The sequence below is a fragment of the Cydia strobilella genome, chromosome 17 (assembly GCF_947568885.1).
Source record: "Cydia strobilella chromosome 17, ilCydStro3.1, whole genome shotgun sequence".
NCBI classification, from domain to species: Eukaryota; Metazoa; Arthropoda; class Insecta; order Lepidoptera; family Tortricidae; genus Cydia; species Cydia strobilella.
In genome coordinates, this window is record NC_086057.1 from 10,310,588 (window position 1) to 10,331,884 (window position 21,297).

The window sequence follows — 21,297 nt, forward strand, 5'->3', positions numbered from 1 at the left end:
ATACTTGATCCAGAACACAACTGGTTATTGTGTAGTACTACAATGGCGCCCGAACTTGGTGGAATTGGGAAATCCTTTGTTAGTTATTCTTATTCGTAAATTAACCAAATTATTGTAACAGCCTCCAACAACAGTCCAATTTTTAGAGTTTTGTACCAAAATATCTGGTAAGAAAATCAAGAAAGAAAAACCGGCCAAGTGCGAGTGCGAAATGTATTTTTTATGTGAAACGTGAGTGAAATGTCTTTAAAAACCCGTAGGGGTCGGATCAAAAACTAAGTAATTAAGTCCGACTCACGCTTGACTGCACTTTTCTAATAGGTTTTCCTGTAATCTATAGGTTCAGATCTATTTTGTGTATTTATTTCAACAGTTTAGACCCAGTAGTTTCGGTGATAAGGGGGGGGGGGGGAAGGTCATTTTTTTGCCTATTTTCTTGAATAACTTCTAAATTGTTTATCCTAAAATTATAAAAAAATATATATGAGATTTAAACAATGAGCTCTTTCATTTGATATGTAACACGATATAGTTTGAAAACTTTATTTTTTTAATTTTCTTATTTACAAAAAATGGCCCCCATGTTTAAAATTAATTTGTTTACGTTACATGTCTGTCTTTGGGTCACAAACTTACAATTATGTATACCAAATGACAACTTAATTGGTCCAGTAGTTTCGGACAAATAGGCTGTGACAGACGGATAGACAGACAAACAGACGCACGAGTAGTCCTATAAGTTCCGCTTCTTCCTTTTGAGGTACGGAACCCTAAAAACGACAATAAAGTTCTTTATCGTTCAGCAGGAGTGCGGCGGTCGCTGGGTGGAGCTCGAAGCCCAGTTGATGATGCGAGGCGGGGCCGTTGTGGGCACTACGGGGCCCACGGGCCACGCTCTGCTGCTTGACTGCCGGTTCGAACCGCCTTTCGGTAAGTTAACTATGCTAACATAATATATTACATGCATATACTGAGTGTCACTGGGCATCTCAACCCAGGTGGATTTGTAGGGTGCTTCGTGGCCCACAGACTGTGTGTACCTAACCTGTTGCGAGAACGCTCGATTGAATCGCCTTTTGGTACATTGAAAACATACGACCCTTCAATCGCCCATTATATAATTGACCGCGGTACTGCGTACAGTGGTTTTCAGTTCTTAATGCTTCTGTGACCGCTGTCAATCTGGCTCAAATTTACGTTTTCAAATCATACATTGTAATGTTAGCTGTAATATAACTTTTAAGAACTGACAATATCAGTCTATTGCTTTGCATTTAATTTTTTTCATTTAGTTACTATTGTTCAAATTACAGACTTTACAGAGTGACCCAAAACACGTTGACATTAAATTAATTTTTCTACGAAATTTTGTTGATAATTTTAAAAAACGTTTACAATTTTATTTTGTAGCAAAGCTAGAGGAAAATATTGTATATGATTGTAGTTTTTAATTTGTATTACATTTTGTATAAGACGCATAAATAAGTATAATTTTTTTTTCTAAAAATTCATTGTCAACGTTTTGGGTCAACTTGTACATAAAACAATTCAAACATTCATATATTTAAGCAACGAGTCCCCCGTGAGACGAAACGGCATCACAATTTTTATATCGATTGCAATTTACCAAAGGCTCCATGCGACATCATGACGAGATATATTTTTACGACAACGGGAATTGGCTGTCAGATACAGTTTTCGTGATCATCGCCAATCAATGTCCTTATGAACCACATCTTGTGACGAAAGATTTTTATTCGTTAGGGTCCACTACTACTCCGTCCATCTTAGAATTTTCGACCACCACGTCGAATTGTCGTTGGCATCCCTAACCAGCTTTACTGGGTGATTTTGGGGCCATGATACCGAATGTCAATAATGTATTAAGATGGGATATGAATATCTTGATTTTTTTTTCCCTGGACGTTTCGTCTACTTCAGGCCTCATTGTGCCCATTAGAATTTTTTTCGCTATTTTGTGGTTGAATTTGTGTAGGTTTCTGTATGGGGAAATTTGTTGAGTATGACCATCTTAACACACATTTATTAGGATCAAAATAATGAATTAATGACATGAAATTAAAGAGCCTTCACATTTTTTATATTACGAAATATCGTTAAATTCGGCGGGTATTCCACCGAATCTATGTATTTTAATCAAAAATCTTAATTTTTTTTTATTCCGATCTGATCGAGATAAATCCTCTACCTACAACTTCATAAATTTATTCCTAAAAACAGACTTGTTTGGTAACCGGGTTAAGCCTGTAAACAACATCCTTACACCACTCAATCGTGGACCCGCTACATGAAAATATATTGCGGTCAACAAAAAGGAAGATATCCCAAACTCTTGGCAAGGAGCTCAACTGTGCCACCGTGGCGCCATCTGACTGGTGGCCTTGCCAATTTTATGTCCTAGTAAGGACCAAATAACCTATTTTTAGGTTATCATGAGAAATACTCATAATTTAGCTCTTCGGAAACTTTTCTGGGTCAATGGTCTGAGACGAGAAAGTTATATTTTATGATAATGATTATAGTATCTAGGTTTCACTCAAGTGGAGATATGGTAGCTGTACTGCAAAAAAAAATTAAATAATAAAATATTTATTAAACTATCCCTGCTATAAGTAACTACTATAACAACTACCTATAAGCTCAATGTTTATTTACATTTGTCTGATTTTGTTTTATACTGCCAGGTGACATTTAGTAGATAATGATGTACAGTCGCCATCAGATATATCGGAGGGGCCAACGTGCTCACAAATATCTGAACACGCCTCTATTATCAAGACGTTAGAGTGCGTGTTCAGATATTATTGACCACCTCGGCCGCTCCGATATATCTGATGGCGACTGTACTTAGTTACCTTCGCAAGGTGGCTGGCAAGAGCTGGATCAGAGTTGCCGCGAATCGTGCTCAATGGCGTGCAATAGGAGAGCTTGCTTGCTTGCTTTTGATGTCCAGCAGTGGACGAGAGTAGGCTGATGATAATGATGGTGATGATGATGTAGTACATAATTTCTAAGAGACGGGCACAAATTCGAACCCATGACATCTGGTTTGAAAGTCGACTTACCTGGCTGCCCTAACCAAATTGAGCAGAAGCTTTATGCCGGTTAAGTTTTCAAGTTCAAGGCCTTATACTCCGAGGTTAGGCTTTATTCTGTTCTATTCATGAACTATGGAAGCTCATTAGTAGCAGTTCGCGGTAGGTATGCGCTAATGAGTTGGGCTTGGAATAAAATGGCACAAAAAATATTTTTCACTATTTCGTGGACCAGCGTAGAATACTCGCCGAATTTAACGATCTTTCGTAAAGTACACAATGTGTGGGTTATGATACATTTTCTTTTTAATTTCATTTTATTAAATATTATGGCTGCCGAGGGTGGATCTTACTACTAGGGGAGAATTTGTGTTATGTTATTTGTCCCGTAAAATTCAAAGTTTGATATTTACATATATAGGTAAAGCCTGACCAGCATGATCACGCGCCATGTTGCGGAATTTCACTGGAACTAATTTTTTCATACTATACTGAACTGTCACCCTATACATGATAATGAACAGCGCCCTCTTGACAATGATCATTGATCATATATTACTGGTCAGGCTTTACTTACGTCGTGCTTTCATACATTTGGAGCTGCCAGTACTTGAGTGAGATCGGTCGAATAATGGGTATCCATATTATCCATATCCATTCTAATTTGATAATGACAGGCCTACTTATTTAATAACAGAATCACAATCCGTGACACTTACAAATAAATTTTGACGACATGTTAGAGCAAAAGAAAACTAATACGAATTCGTTAAGGGGCCCACTGACTATCAGTCCGCCGGACGATATCGGCCTGTCAGTTAGAACAAAAATTTGACAGTTCCGAACAACTGACAGGCCGATATCGCCCGGCGGACTGATAGTCTGTGTGCCCCTTTACCAAGAACCTTACATGCAAACTAGGCGTTCCGTCTAGGCCATTCAGTCAAGGCGCTATAGAATGATCTTATATGACGTCAGACTCATTTTCAATATCTCTCTGCGTAACTCAGCAGTTTTACCGCTGCTTTCAATTCAAGGAAAAACAACGTTTCAGCCTCTTTAAAAAGTATCACTCTACAGAAAGAGACCGCGATTCCAACCTAAACATCATTATCATAATTTGCACCTCATCGGAGTGAGTGGCGGAACGGCCAGTTTTATTGTAAGAACACTGGTTCAATCTAGTGCGACGATATTTGATCATTTATGAATAAACTTAGCTTTTGTGTAAATCTCTCCTATTTAATTCAACTCCTACGCTTCAATAAATAGATGAGACAATTTAGCACGACTCAATTAAAATCATGACGTCAAATGTTACGTCGTTTTCAAAAAATGATCTAGTACCTAAACTGGATAATTTTATCTGATAATAGCGTGAGTGTTAATAGGGTCATTTAAAGCGTAAATTACTCCTTTCATTTAATTGAAGTAATGTTTCCATCTAGCTTATTTACGCTTGCGGACGCTTTACTTAAATGCAAATGAATACTCGTATATATAGTATATGGACGTACTTAGTGAGTCTGAGTCTGGGTAATTTATTTATTTATTTATTTATTATTTTATTTTATTTATTTGGGGCATCAACAGCAATACAAAAATTTATACAAATCATAGTGAACAGAAAACATAGCCAATAACAGATGTCCACAAAAGTACAATTAACATGCAATAACTAAGTGGAAACACAAAAAAAAGAAGGGAGTAAAAAAGCATTCTATACAAACTAGATATGGCTTGCATAACATGTGTACGTGTGTGTATTGAGTGATTGTGTGTGCGTGTTCGTGTGTGTGTGTATGTGACTGTGACTGAGTGTGTAATGGAAGACGGAAAGATTAAAGTGTGTAATTATTTACCTAGTTAGATTTCGTCAATTGTCGTTATTTTTAGATTTCAGGTATTTTAGGTAAGATAATACGGGTAAGTAATACTTGCTACTTGTGTTTAGTGGTAAATGTATGTACTCGCAATAAACACTGATCAATGAGTAATTTTAGGTAGGCAGTTGCATTGACTTTTATACTTAGATACATTTTCTTCATTTACCAGAATTTTAAGACGTTTGTTAATAAGAATAGATAGAACCTTGTTAAAATAATTATAAGAGTCAACAACGACGAAACCTAAATTGAGGTAACAACTCCTGAAAGCCTGTTGACTTTTTCTGCTTGTTACTTGCTTTTGATTAAATTTGAATAAACTCGTTTTAACTATTCGACGTCCCGGAAAATAATGAATGCAGGACAAGACGAATGGAATATTTTATATTTTAAAAATAGAGTTAACAAAATCTGAAGAGCTTTGAAAAAAATATTGCTAATGAATAACTAGCTCATTATTAATTATTATTATGAATAACTAGCTTCCTGTTAAACTTTCTATCTATTTCTTCCTGTCACCAAACAACATAAACATTTCACCTATGGATCAGTTTAGTGTCTGTATATACTTAGAATAACTAGCTAGAATTAAAATCAATATAATTATGCCGCAACAAATTGCTAACGTGGCCCCTTTCAAGTTTCAAGCTATCATAGACTACAGTACTGCTTACCATCACGTGGGCTGTGATCTTATTTGCTATTGACGTGGAATTTGGAATACCCAACGTGGGATACTTAATATTGTTATGGTGACAAATTTTGAAACTAACAAATGAAAATATCCATCAAAATGGTCAGGGGTTCCAGTGTGAAAAACCGATATTTATTCCCTTAACTGTCCTGTAATGCGTCTACACCAATCAATAGCATAAAATCTCTTAAGGGTCCCCGACAAGCTCGGTTCTCCATACAAACGTAGTTCCGCTCTCGTAGCTTGCCGGGGACTCTTAAGCCTCAAACAAAACAACATCGTTCACTTCACACTCTTGTCTCGGAGAGGAGTAAATAGCGGCCGTATTACAATTTGTTAATTTACAAGCGCATTTTTTGTGGAACTGCTGATATAATAACTCGCCCAAGTTGTTGATATTACATAGTCTTATTGAACCCAGGGGCAGATTTGAACTTTAATAATATAATAATAAATCTTTATTCACTTAAAAACCTAACACAGTATAGAATGTTTATATTATGTTAGATACAGAAAACTTATAATTAGGTTTGTGATAGTTTCTTTAAACATTTATTTTTGATTTGATATTGATTTCTCTTTTAGTACATCTCTTTAGTGCGTAATAAGATAACCTTGTTGAAAACGCTTGTGCCAAGCGCCCCATTTCCAATACAAAATGAACACACTTAGCGTGTTTTTGGCAGTGAATGCGTTACGTCTGTTTCTTGATGAGTTACCTCTGAAAGGTTTATATTTAAACCTGAACACTTCCGTAGTTTAAAGGGCCCCGTACGCAGAAGCGGTTGGCCGCTTAGGCGGTTCGTTTGAGCGGCCAGCCGCCTGAAGCGGTTGTCATAGCGGCTCACCGCTATGGCGGCCAACCGCGATGAAACCCCGTTAAGTCGTCGAACCTGGCTTTTATCTAGACAAGTCGTAAACTTGTAACGGTCATGTTATGAAGACATTAGCCTAATCTCTATTAGGGAAGCGCTGATGCAAGAATTCTAACGGAGGATCGCAGGCGGAGTTTACTCATTAACTTGCTCGTCCTTAGTAATTTCTACGTTACGGTGCTTCTTTTCAAGGAATACTGTAGGTACAAAATAATATCTATAATAAGTCAAGCGTTTATCGATATGTTAATTGAAACCTCCCGTGGCTCCAGTACTTTTCGAAGGAGGCTAACTTCATCAAAAAACAATCCCGACTACCGCCCCCGACGTTTATTTTGATCGTCTGCCATCCTGGCGCCGTCTGGCCCGCTTGGTGGCTAGACGTCAAGGACGCGTTGGCAATGAATGAACGTACAGACGCCTTGGCGGGAAATAGTGGGCTTGATGAGTTATGTCAATGGTGTTTAGGCGATATTGGAAAAAAAATATTCGACTACTGATCATCACGAATTCACGTTATTTTGACTGAAGTGAACAAAAGTTGTATAGAGACTATAGTTTAAGAGAGAGAAATTTTGATGTCACGATCTAACGACTATCATAAAATAAAGACAAATTTATTTTACGTGCTTGTACCAACCTCGGCCAAAAGATTGACTTGCCAAACGTGCCATACCTAATAATTTTTACTAGCTATGTGTGCTCACAGATACTGCACAAAATTGTTTAGTTTTTGTCTAATGAACGGTACTATTAAGGCCGTTCCATCGGTTTGCCGCTGTCTTTGTCACATTTCGCAAGAAAGAACGGGAAAGAACATACGCGCCAAGTGTCAATTTTGTTCGAATTTTGTCGGTTTTTATTTATTTTAAAAACGTTACCTTACAACATCGAAATTCTAAAGCTATGAAATTACTATTTATGTTAAGATTGCTTTTTCTTCTTTTTTTGTTTAAAGTATCACATAATAAATAACCGAGTAAAGTAGGATTAAAAGTCCGAGTTAGAGGTTACTTTGGGAATTAATTGTATCGAGCGAAGTGTCATAATTCGTGTATCGGAAGCTATGTTATTAAAGATAATATAGTCAAGAACTACATTTTTTTTTCCACGTCTATGAATATCAACGCCTCTTAGAAAACATGATCATATAAGGAGATTTTTCACCTTCTGGCTCAGGGAACCGCCTTAAAATGCCTTACGGCATTAAGAGGGGGCATAAAGCCAGGAAATTAGAAGGGAACAAAAGATATGGCGCGCCGCGCCTCACTTCACACTTTAACGTTTTAGCTCTATAACTGAAATTATACTCCAGTTTAAAATTTTGCTGGTCAGATCCGGCTATATCACTAGCTATTTTATATTACTAATTTATGGTACGTAGGACAACGATATACAACTCAAAATAAATGAAAACTAAACATGTTTTCGTTTTTTTCAAGCAAAATTTACCCTTTTAAGATTTTGGTTGGAATCTGCCCTTCCATATATAGTTTAGTTTCCGTGTGTTATTTTATGGCATACCCTTATTACATATGGAGTAAATGCCCTTGATTAAAACGTGTACAAATCACTATAAATACTTTTTTCTACAGTTTTGCGTTAACTCCCTCTTAAGTACGCTAATCACTAACCCGCTTATTCATAAAACTTGGCAAACCTCACTTAAATGCTATTTCTTTCTAACAAACACAACTGTCTATATTTATTTACACAAAATGTTCTTATTAGATTTGTAAACGTTTATGTAAGGCCATAAGTATACCTATAAACATACAAACTTGATACTATATACTCGTGCCATCTGTAAGTTTTCAATCACCATCAAACTGTATTTATAGCATCGACAATACGCTTGTACATACATTACTATCTCAACTTAACCTATTTATGTTTACCCGTGACCTGTATTCTATTGGCAAACAAAAACGCCTGCTGCTATGAACCCTTTTCACGTCTTGACGTTTACGAGCAGGTAAGCACCTAACACTCATATTGTGTCATGACGCGGGAAACTTTGTAGGCTTTGAATATGTCCAGTATAACAAATAAGGTGAAAAGAAATTAAGAAAACCCAACGGCTTACTTCGGCCCACTTACGCTTACTTGGGCCCAAGTTAAATATGTTATGTACATGACAAGTGCGGTTTGAGTGTTTTAGCATCTTTTGCTTTTCTTATTGAAATTTGAATAACCTGTTTATTTTGATGTCATTTCCAATTACTTCATACTTAGAAGTTCTTTTCTGCTACCTAAACTGGAAATGCAGATAAGACAGTAAAAGTAACCTGTAAGAACAAAAGCGTATGCATCATGCTTCAAAATCCAAAGCACACTTTCAAAAAGCCCATGTCCTTAAGGTTTACGTGTATGCATGGTAACGAATATGACCAATGCGTTTTACACAAATAGCAGAAAGTAGAAAGAGTAAAATATAGTCGGAGATAGAGATGTGAAGGTGCAGGTTTTTATTAAATCTCGATTCTAGTTTTTCTCAAACTAATCGGGCATTACAGATGAGGGTTCCTTTACTCCTAATGTAGGTTGCAAAAGTTACTCATTAACCTAGTTTAAAGTGCTATTTATAACGCGACATATCCAGCTTTCTTTTAATTTGATCACTTATGTCACCTAAGTGAAGACAATGCCAGAGGTGCCAGTTTCAAGCAGCTATCAAAGACCTTACAATCGTCGGCGGTAGCAATACAATTTTCGTTTTTATGTTTTCTAGGAACCAAAGTAACTCTGCACTTGCAAAGTGCATAATAAATAAAAAATCGTTTATTTCAGACTTCATAATGGTCTATAGGTACATGTTAGTACTTAAAAATCGTATTTTAAGCAACTAAACTTAAACTTAACTTAAACTGCTGCTGATAATGCTGGTTCTTGTGTACCTACCTGATGCCACTAGATTCGTTCTTTTCATTATCAAGTGGGACCAGCGCCTCTGTGCTTCTCGAATAGTGTTGATGCGGTACTTGAAAACAACGAAGAACTCCTTAAATCTAACAATATACTTGAGCTACATTCAATATTTGACCAGATTCAACTGTTGCAGTTTAGAAGGTTTTCCGGGGGGCCAAGCCAAGATGATAATCATTTGCAGAAAGCGAAATGTGACGCTACCATTTCCATAGATTTTATTTACGTTTATAGCGTTTCGTTTCATTTTCTGCAAAACAATTAAATGGTTAAATAAAATAAATATTGTTTTAGGAAGGTTTTCAAAATTGACTGGTACTTTGATGATAACATGAAAACAATAAGCTTGACAGCAGCGATTAAAAGGCAGGAGATACAAAATTAAATGATAAAAGAAATTGCTTTATTCTGTATAGAGAAATGCTATCGCTATTTTTGTATTTCCTTATACTTAATGATCAAAACGTCAGGTAATCACAAGTATCCGGATTTTTTGTGGCACTTTTGAACTGTTGTATTGAAAATTCAAACTTCTATTCAATTGGTTAAACTTGTTTCGTATCTGCAGTCACGAATCTATTTTAACAAATTGAATTGTACTGAAATAGTTGAATGTATCTAAAGTAAAATATTGTATTGCGTCAATAGCAATAAGCTTCACGATTCCCATCATGTAAATTAGTCAGAAAAAATAATTAAGAGGAGGGCTGAATCTTGGAAAAACAAAATGATGTTAAGAAAGTTAGATATTAGAAAAAATAAAACCGTTCTTAGAGTTTCTTCGGAGCCTCATTAATAATGTTTTCAGAGATTTCGTTTAAACCAAGTGATTTATTAACGTAACGTGAGTATTTTTTATTTTACTCGTTACGCACTAACGACGCGACGTGTTAATTATTAGATGCTAAAAACCAAAATGTTTTATGAAACTTTTTTAAATAAATTAAAGCATTTTTGTGGCAGTCGACCTCTGTCTCAAAATTGCATGGCCTTTTTATGAGTGGTTACGTATGGTTACATTCATAACGTGTACAATTCTGCAGCTCGCTGTACACGCACAGACATTACCAAGTCTCCGAGTATTCATAGCACGGTAAGGTGAAAGTTAGCTCATACTCACAAACGTAAACGAAACTTATTCGTTTACTGAAAATCAGACGTAGTTTTTAAGGTAACAAATCGTTTGAAACATCAGGACAAATTAAAAAATATACCTTTGTAAGATTAAGTAGTATTTCAATAAAATAATCATAAATTCGTACTACATAGGTACGAGTATAGCAAGTTAAGTATAGCTCTGCAGGCGTTCAGCCGCGCGTGAAATGTGACCGGTCTTTGATGTGACATCGATCGATTTCTAATGGATGAAATGCAGAAAACACTAGTAGGCGCCTATATCTGATTATCCATTTATGTACTGTCATAATGTCTCTATATTCTTGACTTTTAACCTTTCATATTGAGTGTGGTGGACAAAAAACGTGGTTTCTAACCTCAATTTTACTGTATAGAGCATAAAAAATCGTACCTACACGAAAAAATTAAAAAAATGACTAAGAATTAGTGAGATTTATAAAACAAAACAAAAAGTGGTTTTGCCGTTTTTGGGGACCAACACCAGGTGTTTACCAGGATTCAAACTCATCTTGACTGAATTTTGTGTTACTTGAAATGATTAACTTATCATATATCATTTTAACCTGTGTTTTATAATGTTTATGCTATATCGTATACGTGGAAGTAGGATTAATTTTCTTTGCTATTACTGGAAAAGGGGTGTAATTTTCCTAAAATTTTAACTGAATATGAAATGGTTACATGGTGTCTTATATTATACAATATATAGGTAGTAATTAACATAATTGAATATAGACCGTTATATAAACATATGAATAGGTAATACAATACGTCAATATACGTCAAATCGCACCAAGAGTTCTACCTCGGACTATGACCTACATAACACTTAGACCTCTTGAAGAAAATGAAAAAACCCTGTATACAATGATAATGATAGGTTATAAAACAAGATATCCCCAATTACAAACAACCAAATACAATGTTGAAATGCTTAGCATTTCCCGGTGAGTTTACGATGCTCTGTTAAAGACGACTTTTATGACGCCTTAATATTAGCCACTCAGTATTCAGGACGGGATTGGAACCGAAAATAGCGTTTCGGATGCCTTTATCTCCCCTTGCAGGAAAATGTCAATTGTGTCACGAAAAAGTTTCTACTGTATATTTTATATCTGTTTAATAAGTTTTACATTAAGTTCATTATGAGTCGCGCAGTTTTATTTTGCTTTTACTGGGCTACTCGTACGGCAAATTTGCCGTAGTCCAGAAAAAGGAATGGTTATTATTTTAGCAAGTATGTTTACCCATAGATTTGTTAGTCAACTTTGGTAAAATGAAGTAACCTATTCATTTTTATGACTCAGATAACATAACATTCTAAATAACTTCTTTTAAGTCAGAAAGTCTATAAGTAACATGTTACTTACAAATTATACCTAATTGACAGCAACAATTAAGATACCTACTTATGCGGCAGACCTCGAATGAGTACAACCATAACGTCTTTTGGAAAAATTAGCCATAATAATTATATTGTTATAAACAGAGACGCGTGGTAGAAAGAGAGGGAGGTCTTTGCCCAGCAGTGGGTCATAATAGACTAACTGAAATGATCAATGATAATTTCAGTTAGTCTATTATGACCCAATCGATCTTAAGGGGACTTTTGATGAAGTTCTTTGGATGCGAACACAAAATGTTTAAAAAGTTTATAATAAAATTAAAGCAAAGTAGTTACTTAGTAAACAAATAAAGATGGTAGAATTTTAAGAATTCCCTCTTTATACTCAATTGTTAAGACTCATGAATAAAGACCTAATCCCAAAAGCCCCTAACGAATTTTCTTTTTTAACACCGTAGCTTTAAAACTTCCGACTTTTTGTTTGACATCACAGCAACGTTGCTCACGGTTGATCTGAACGAGGAAGTTCCTTTATCGTCTCTTGTTAAAGAATTTTCATTGTTTTCAAAACAATGTTTTCATAAGAAAATCAAGCAACTTCGAACCTTACATATTTTCAAATAAGTGAAAGTGTGAACAAGACAATAAGTAAAATGTCTATATTCTCTTTGTGTCTCAATTTCATCTTCGCATCAAAGCTAGCATTAAAAATTTAATGCGGTATTAAAGCGTCTTTAAAATAACAATTAGCTCCATGCATGAATTTATTTTTATTTTTGGATTCATAATTTATATCGTTGGAACACCGGAAATGATAAAAATACTTTTGTAAACCTTAACATTATTTTATTAAAAAATATTTAAAATGTTGAAAATTTTTGAGCGGTTGAAACGCTCATAATTTTTGGCGCGAATTCGACAGAGCGTGATGACGTCACACGTTGGGCGGCCCAACTGACGTTTGCTACTAATGACATTAATCTGTCGAACGCGTGACGTCACGTGGCGTTTCGAGCGTTCGCTCACTAGCTTTTCGCGGGCAAATTTTTGTACTTTTTATTTATAATTTTAAGTAATTAAATGGTAATTTAAAAACGGAAATGCATTTGTAACATGATATAACGGTAACAAACATCTGAATAAAACATATTTCGCTCAAATATAAACTTCATGCATGAGGCTAATTATGCAGAAACAACAAAAACCTAAAACTATAACGAAACTGTATACAGTGTGTAACTCCAAGTGTGTAATAAACCTAGAAACTTAGTAACTAGGTACCAAAAAGCCGATCTGTATATAAATCTGCTTCGCTATTACAATAATTTTCTGTGATTTGTAAGAGAGTAGAACGCCACAATGAAGGTGTGTACGAGTTGTCATCTTATTATCTCTCATCCCGAAGTGAAACCCTTAAATTTCCTGCACAGGGCACTGTGTTAAAATAATACAATTTCAATTGCTTCACCGTGATTGCCAGAACTCACCTTCAAGTTTTATTATTCTAAGTCCACATAATGTTTTTTTTATTCCACACACGTATTGTATATAGGTACACACGTGGCGCTGTTTCTCATAAATACTTAACTATATCACTCCCGTGTGGAAACAAAACACAATATGTTTCCAAGAAGATTGGAAGTTAGACTTTTAGTAGGTATAATTAATTAATTACCGTAGGTAGGGACTTTACTATTGAAATATCTGGCAGTATTAAAATAGCTTGTAAATCTAAAATAAGAATAAATATTAGAGTATTATAGGTATTTAATAATGCGACTAACGTTAAAGATAAAATTCTGTTTATTAGTAGGTACTCATTAGTCTTATCATCGTTTATATAACAGAATAAAAATAAATAATTGATGTGTCTTAAGGGGCTAAAAATATACCGGTGAATACCGGATTATTAAAAGGTACACTCCAAGCTTTTCTTGAGAACGCTACGGTTTTAAGAAGGTTTAAACAAAAATAACCCCATTCTTTTATACACTGCTAAAATTATAAATGGAAAATAATAACTAAGTTTAAAAACACCAAATTAATTCAAAACACCAATGCATTTGGTGAGTTCAAACTAATGAAATATTCGTCGCTGGTATACTAATATATTACAAATCCTTTAAAGAAAATCGCAACTAAATTTGTAAATCTGTTAAATGGGAACATTCATTCGTATGCACAGACGAACACACACAACCTCGCACTCTAAACGCAAGTATAAAGTAAAAACCGGCCAAGTGCGAGTCGACTCGCGCACGAAGGGTTCCGTACCATTACGCAAAAAACGGCAAAAAAATCACGTTTGTTGTTATGGGAGCCCCACTTAAATATTTATTTTATTCTGTTTTTACAAGCTTGTATTTTTAGTACTTGTTGTTATAGCGGCAACAGTAGGCCGAGCACATGATTGGCGCGACAGTATCTCGCCGCGAAATAGACTACCCGTCTTTTACTAACTGTATGAATTAAAGAGGGACGGGTAGTCTATGTCGCGGCGAGATACTCTCGCGCCAATCATGTGCTAGCCCGGCAGAAACACATCGTCTGTGAAAATTTCAACTGTCTAGCTATCACGGTTCATGAGATACAGCCTGGTGACAGACGGACGGACAGACAGACAGACAGACAGACATACATACAGACAGACAGACAGACATACAGATAGACAGATAGACGGACGGACAGCGGAGTCTTAGTAATAGGGTCCGGTTTTTACCCTTTGGGTACAGAGAACCCTAAAATGAAAAACAAAAACAAACACGTGTGTGAAACGAAATCCCAATATCCACGTATTTCAATCTGACTCTACACTTGGCTATTAGAGGTTTGGAATTAGCGTCGCCTGAAATAGCCCAGATTGGAGGCAGGTTGCACTCAACTGGCTGAAACGGGGGCAGTGAAGAGTCATGACCTCTCTATTTATGGAGGCAGTGGTGTAGTTCGCCGTGAGGTGAGTTTGGCGCACGAATGTACTTTTTTAACGGGCAATTTGAAAAATAACCCAAAGTTCATAATTAATTTTAGTACATACATAATGAAAAACACAGTTACAAATATATTGTAATAGTTAATGAGGGATCTTCGGATCCGGACTATCGCATAGCTTTATGGAAAAGGTAAAATATTTTCGTTCAGTATTTTGAAAGTGGCCAAATATATCGTAACACACATTTATTACTACAGAAATAAGGATGTGTTCAGATATATTTGACCACTTTGGCCGTCACTATCTATTTGATGCTGACTGTATATGTATATCTAAAACTTTTAATTATTACAGAAGGTAAATAAATATTTGATCAGTTAATTTATTTATTTATTATTTATTAACAGAACCCTCGGTACGCGGACTCGCAGTATTCTATTTCATAGTGATCTGTACAGTCATACAGACCACTATCAAGTAGAATAGTGTATCTTGACACACAAATAAAAATACCCGGATGTAACAAATGTCGTACATGTCAATAAATAAAAATTCCGAACAAAGTGATGTTTAAAACAATGTTGGTTGTTTTACTTTTAAACGAAATATTGATGATCGAACCAAATTATAACCTGGATTCTTTAGAAAAACACATAAAAGAGGTGATTTTCCACTAAGACGTGTCCCTTGTCTTGTAGGATCTTCGAAGAAAGGGTTACGTGGCATTTAGAGCCAATAAAACGTTACGGCGTACTATTACTTACATTGTAGTATGTGCTTCAAGAACTATGTTTAAGTGTCTTATGAGTTGGAGAAGCTATTTGGAACCACGATTGGATTTCCTTTTATATGACCTATGGGACTTATAGCAAACGTCTATTATTACTATAAGAGGGATTCCGGGAGACTTGCCCAGGTGAGTTTCATAAATGGTTCAAGTATATTGGGCAAGTCTCTCGGACTCCCAACATTTTTAAGGAATTTAGAAAGCTTACACGATTAAACAGGTGTAAAATTTACTAGGTAGGTAACGTTCTTCTTCACATTTTGACATTACTTGCATCTTATGTATTGATGCGATCGAGTTATTGAAAAACAAAATCAATTTATAAGGTTTGATAATGTCTCCAGATGAGAGAAAATATCTAAATCACCAAACTTTTAACTTGTACCGCCTATAGACACACAATAAAAATACATTGAGATAATATACCTATATTTGAATGAACTGAAAGTAAATAAGGCTTATTTGAGAAACTATAAAAGCCTCCAACATCGATTTATCTCCAGCCGACTGCAGAATATATTTTTAACTAGCTGTCTAGGAATATCGTTTGGTATTCTCAACCGTGAAATAACATGAAACAGGCACCAGTTACTTCGTGCTAAATAGTTATATGCCTATGAAATTTTGTCAAATCTATAATCACTGATTCGCTATTCATAAAAGTCTAGTAACTAGATAGGCGCCGTTAATCGTTTACTTATTTTCAGTAGATTGAACGCAACCATGAGCGCTGAAAGCAAATTAAAAGTAAATTTGTCACGTATTTCTCTAATCACATGCGCTTGTTGAATACTGAGCTAAAGAATCTCGCCAAGCTTTATGAAAACTTAGTAAATGAAGTTTTCAATAATATAATTATATTTCAGCCTATATACGTCCCACTGCAGCAGCAGCTGGGCACAGGCTTCCTCTCATGCACGAGAGGGAAGTTTTTTCAAAACTTTTAAAAATAACTTGTGGCAAAGATTCGTTTTAAAAGTCGGATTTAAGGGGATCCCATGCCCCAATGACCTTCGATTGGAATCCCTTAGTTTTCTAATGTTTTTTGTAGCTTATCATATTAACAGCAACGGATTTTAGCAATATAGTATCCCATATTTACTTCAAAGTTCATTGTTTTCGAAATATTTGGCATCAAAGTTGAACAATTTTAGGCCAAAAAACTGGTTTTCTGGCCATAACTTTTGTGTTAATTAGTTTAAAATTAAAACCTTAGACAAATTTTTAGAGATGTCTAAGACGAACCCAAATATGTAGATTTCGTATAAGTAAGATCTTTCACAGCAATCGAGATACGAACAAAAGTGTTTTTTTAGACAATGTTTAAAACAATCATAAATAAATAAGTATTATTTTTTTCAGAATCCAGTAGACAAAAATGGAGACAAAAGATTGAAGAACCGATAGCCGCTTGTCTTATAATTCTATATGTAGTGCAAAAGTAGGAGATACGATTCAAAATCGATGAAAACCTCAGGTAGCCCCTTAAGCGAGTATGGTGGTTACTGAGCCTATGTGAGGTAGTTTTTTTAAGTCCCAAGGGTTTTATGTAGGTATTTTCATGATGTAAATAAAACCAAAATATCAACTTAATTGGAAATTTTGGTAAGCGATTTCCATTGTATTTTTAATCACACTTGATTTAAATTATAATTATTCATTTGATGATAATAGTCCAGTCTAACTGAAATATCATCTTCGTGTTGTATATTAATTTATGTTTTTACTCATTATGAGCATAATCTAGCTCTGTATGTCTAGACCCAAAAAAAGCTAAAGCTGTCAACAATTGTTCATGATCTTTTAGACATAAAGGTAGGCATTGTACTTGGTTATACCTTATCGCAGCCAATTCTAAGGCGGGTCATGATTTATTCGCACCGAAGCCTGACGTAGCATTTTCGTCACGCAAGCTTGCTTTTTGCTGCCACATATTTTCTATAAACTCTTGCTAAAGGCCTGAATTTTGAACCCTATTTCTGAGACTCTACAGTACAAATATTGAAAGATATGAATCTAATAAAGCAGGGCTATTTTTAAAATGAGGCTATTTTAAATATTTCCAGGTAATTTTTGCATTAATGTTTTTTTGCGTTTAATTGAAATCTAGTACGACATCCTGAGCACTTTACTACGTGTTGTACCTGTGTATATTTTATGGTCACGTGTTGTAAACGTCACAGAATTTCTAACTACGGAATAACTAATAGGGTTATTTTTAACACAAGGCTATTTCAGTTGCTTATTGTTATTATGTTACAGCTAGCTTATCATAATCAAGTTTTAGCGCTTATTGTAGAGGCCGGAAAAAACTCGTGGAAAAGTATGGTTAATCCATTTTTCAGGGTTTTCCCAAAGGGCCATAAAAGGAACGCTATTATTATTTAAGGATGACCAAGACTTTATTTAGTGTCGTTCTAAATATCCTCATTATCCGATAATAAAACAAATTAGGTCAATAAACTCACTATCGCTCCAGTAAATTAATTGTAACCGTTCAGCTGAACGCCTCGGCCACGAACCGCATGCCCCAAGCGTCCACGCTCGACGCTGATACCAACCTTGTGGCAACCAAAACTAATTGCAAAGAAATAACTAACAATAATCATCATCATCAACCTTGTTTTACTACTAGTAGGTTTAAACGGGATGGCTCTGAACTTTTGGAAATATTATATAGTGAGTGTTGGTTGTCACCTGACGATATATTGGTTAAAACAAAATATGACGGTCGAACGGACGGTCCGCGTTGAGCGTGCATGCTCAGAGCGTATAGGTATATGTTTCGTGGCCCTCCGGGTAACGGTAGTAGCTCGGGTGGAAATTAATTTAATACAAGAATTAGGTCGCGTATAATGGCGAAGATCGGACGCAAGCTAAACGCACTGTCTTGATCTTGTGACCTTTTATTTTAGGTCAGTGTGCAATTAGGTAAAAGTTATACGAAAACCTTCTAGTTTAATTTCTGCACCAGGTTTCGTATCAGGTGGATACTTAAACCTTATGATTTGTTTCTTATTTTGCAAGTTTCAAAATCAGCTTGTTTTAATAAAAAAAATCGATCAGGATGTAATTAATACCCAAACCCTTTTTATGTGCAAATAAATGATTATAATTATGATTAATAGAGGTACGTTAAAACATTGCGCACTACTAGTATGACACTAATTATAGTATAGTATACTCAAGAAACGAATTAAAGATATTTTACAGAAATAGGACTTAATGGCCGTACTCGAAATGTTATATTAAAGGAAGAAATTGAAAAACAAGGAAACATGGTACATGGACGTATCTGCATGTTAAAAAATTGGTTTAATGGCCGTACACTTACAATTACATTAACATTAAACAAAACTTTGATTTTCTGTTAAAGAATACGTTAAAAAATTAATAATTGCATAAAACTTCAAAATTTTGAACACGCCCCAAGTATTCCCCACAGTCCAAACCATAAGTTCAATCTTGCGGTATATTGAATGTGAATACCGATTTCTAGCCTTAGATTGCTCCAGAACTAAATGTCAAGGGAATCCTGGTTTACAAATCCTGCATAGTAAGTTTTGTATTCATCTTGGTATTTTTCTTCAACCATAACTTTTCTAACACTTCTTTACAGTTTTAGTTTTTCTTTTATGGGTAGTGTCATGATTTATTAATTATTATGTGGCAACATCATTGCGTTACCCCGATTAGTACAGGGTAGTTGGGAAAATACCTGGCAACACGGTAGGTAGCTAGGTAGTGGGGCACGGGAGCCAGTTGGACCGGCCCGTGAGACTCGTGCACTTAGATCGAGGCAGTCAAAGAGGACACATCGTGAAGGATCAGTCAGATCAGAGTACCTGCAAGTACCTTGATTGTTGTATAAGTAATAATTAGAGTAACCCATAGAAGCAGAATCTTTACAAATCAGAAGTGTTAACGTACCACTAACCCACAATGGGATTTTAAGATTTACTTTGATTCCTAAGTTTTACGAGTTATAGAACTAAAAAGTGCATATTTTATTTTATGAGTTTGGGACGGTTTATATGCTTCAGAAATAAGTTTTTGGCGATTGCTTGTAATGTTGCATATTTATTAGAAATTCTCAAAAGAATGCATGATGAAGTTGCGGGTAGTTTTAAAACTCGTAAGTAAATAGTCATTAAAAGTACATCTCATGTTACTTCTTCGTTACCAACTGAATTTTATTTAAATTGCGTTTTCTGCTGTTTTGAGTAAGTCGATGTGATGTATTAGAATACATAAGGGATAGGTATCAGCATCAGTACCTTTTGTGTGTTTATAAGAAGCGATACCGACTGATTTTCAGTGATTAGTTGATGACGATATTTTTGTCAAATAATTTATTAATTTAATGTTTGATGGACGCGAGAGTGCGTCTTAGATTTGATGTTTGTTTGACGTGAGCGTATGTCGAGGTAGTTGAGAATTAGATTTTAAAAAAAATTTAGGTCAGTGTGCGTCATTGAAATTGAGAATTATTTAATGCAAATGTGCGACTGATAAATTTTAAAGCATTGTATGACTATTAGTTTCTACGGACCTGATTATGACGAGGTGGCGACAACGCGACGGATGTTTGTTTAGTTCCCGAGAATGCGATTAATATTTTTTTTTATTTGTTCATACCTAATATGACGTAACCTGATTTTGCAAGTAATAGTTTACAACATTTAGTGCGATGACGAGAATACGTCTGGTTTTGATTAATTTAATGACGTAAGTGTACAATGGCGATGAAATAAAAAAGTTATTTGTGACTTGTACTGATTTTCAATTCCAACGAGCATATCTATTGATTAAACGGATAGGCCAAGCAATAAGAAGGTATTCAAAAATTGTGTTCCAAGCATTCCCCTTTATACCTTTTTTTGGGCATACATTTCCTAGCCTAGGAGACGTAGAATATCAATAGGGATTTGAGTAAAATATAAGACTAATGTGACTTTGTAGCGAACGTTCGCTCTCTTGAAATGATTTTTGATCAAATTTGGTTTTGGAACGTATGGACAAAACTAAGTTAAATAAGTATAGTGGTATTCTTGTATAGCGATGGCGCTATAATTAGGTACCGTATAAAATAGAACAGAGCTGTAGGTATACCCGCAACCACCGAACATATGTATGAAGCTGTAGTATCGTTATCAATATTATGTACCCGATAAAATTATTAGACATTGTATTATTTTCTTTATAATTTTGAATGTCATAAATTATCCCTGAGCTTAGGCCCCAAATTTTGGAGAGAGATGAATAAAACGAACGACGAATCAATGAAATTACACTCTTATAATTTATCTTGATTTTTAGTTACGCTGGCAGTTTCACTACTGTTGTAGTGTGTGTGTGCATCGTTATTAGATACACGATTTTTATGTCACACTGGCGTTATTATTTTTTTACTTGTTGGCCTTGTCAGGAAGAAAAGAAAACGTAGGTATACGTACAAGTGGGTAAAAGGTAACACAGCGTTCAAATTACAAGTTAGACTGAAATTAATTTTGATCTCTGTTGAGTTCTACAATACAATTAGGTAGATACTTTTCATAGATGGTAAAAGGGAAAGAGAGATTTTAAGTTATGTACTTATAGAGAACAGAAATTGTATGACCGTGATCGTATTGTGAGACGAAGATGTTAAAATATTTTTATTG

At 35.1% G+C, this 21,297-nt stretch overlaps 1 protein-coding gene across 1 annotated transcript in view; it reads left to right on the top strand.

The window, feature by feature from the left end:
* LOC134749096 (protein unc-13 homolog B-like) overlaps nt 1-21,297 on the top strand; it is a 329,794-nt gene that overhangs the window by 99,324 nt on the left and 209,173 nt on the right. The window contains exon 5 of the mRNA XM_063684000.1: nt 807-930. Coding sequence (XP_063540070.1) covers nt 807-930 — 124 coding nt within the window. The remainder of the gene's footprint in view (nt 1-806; nt 931-21,297) is intronic.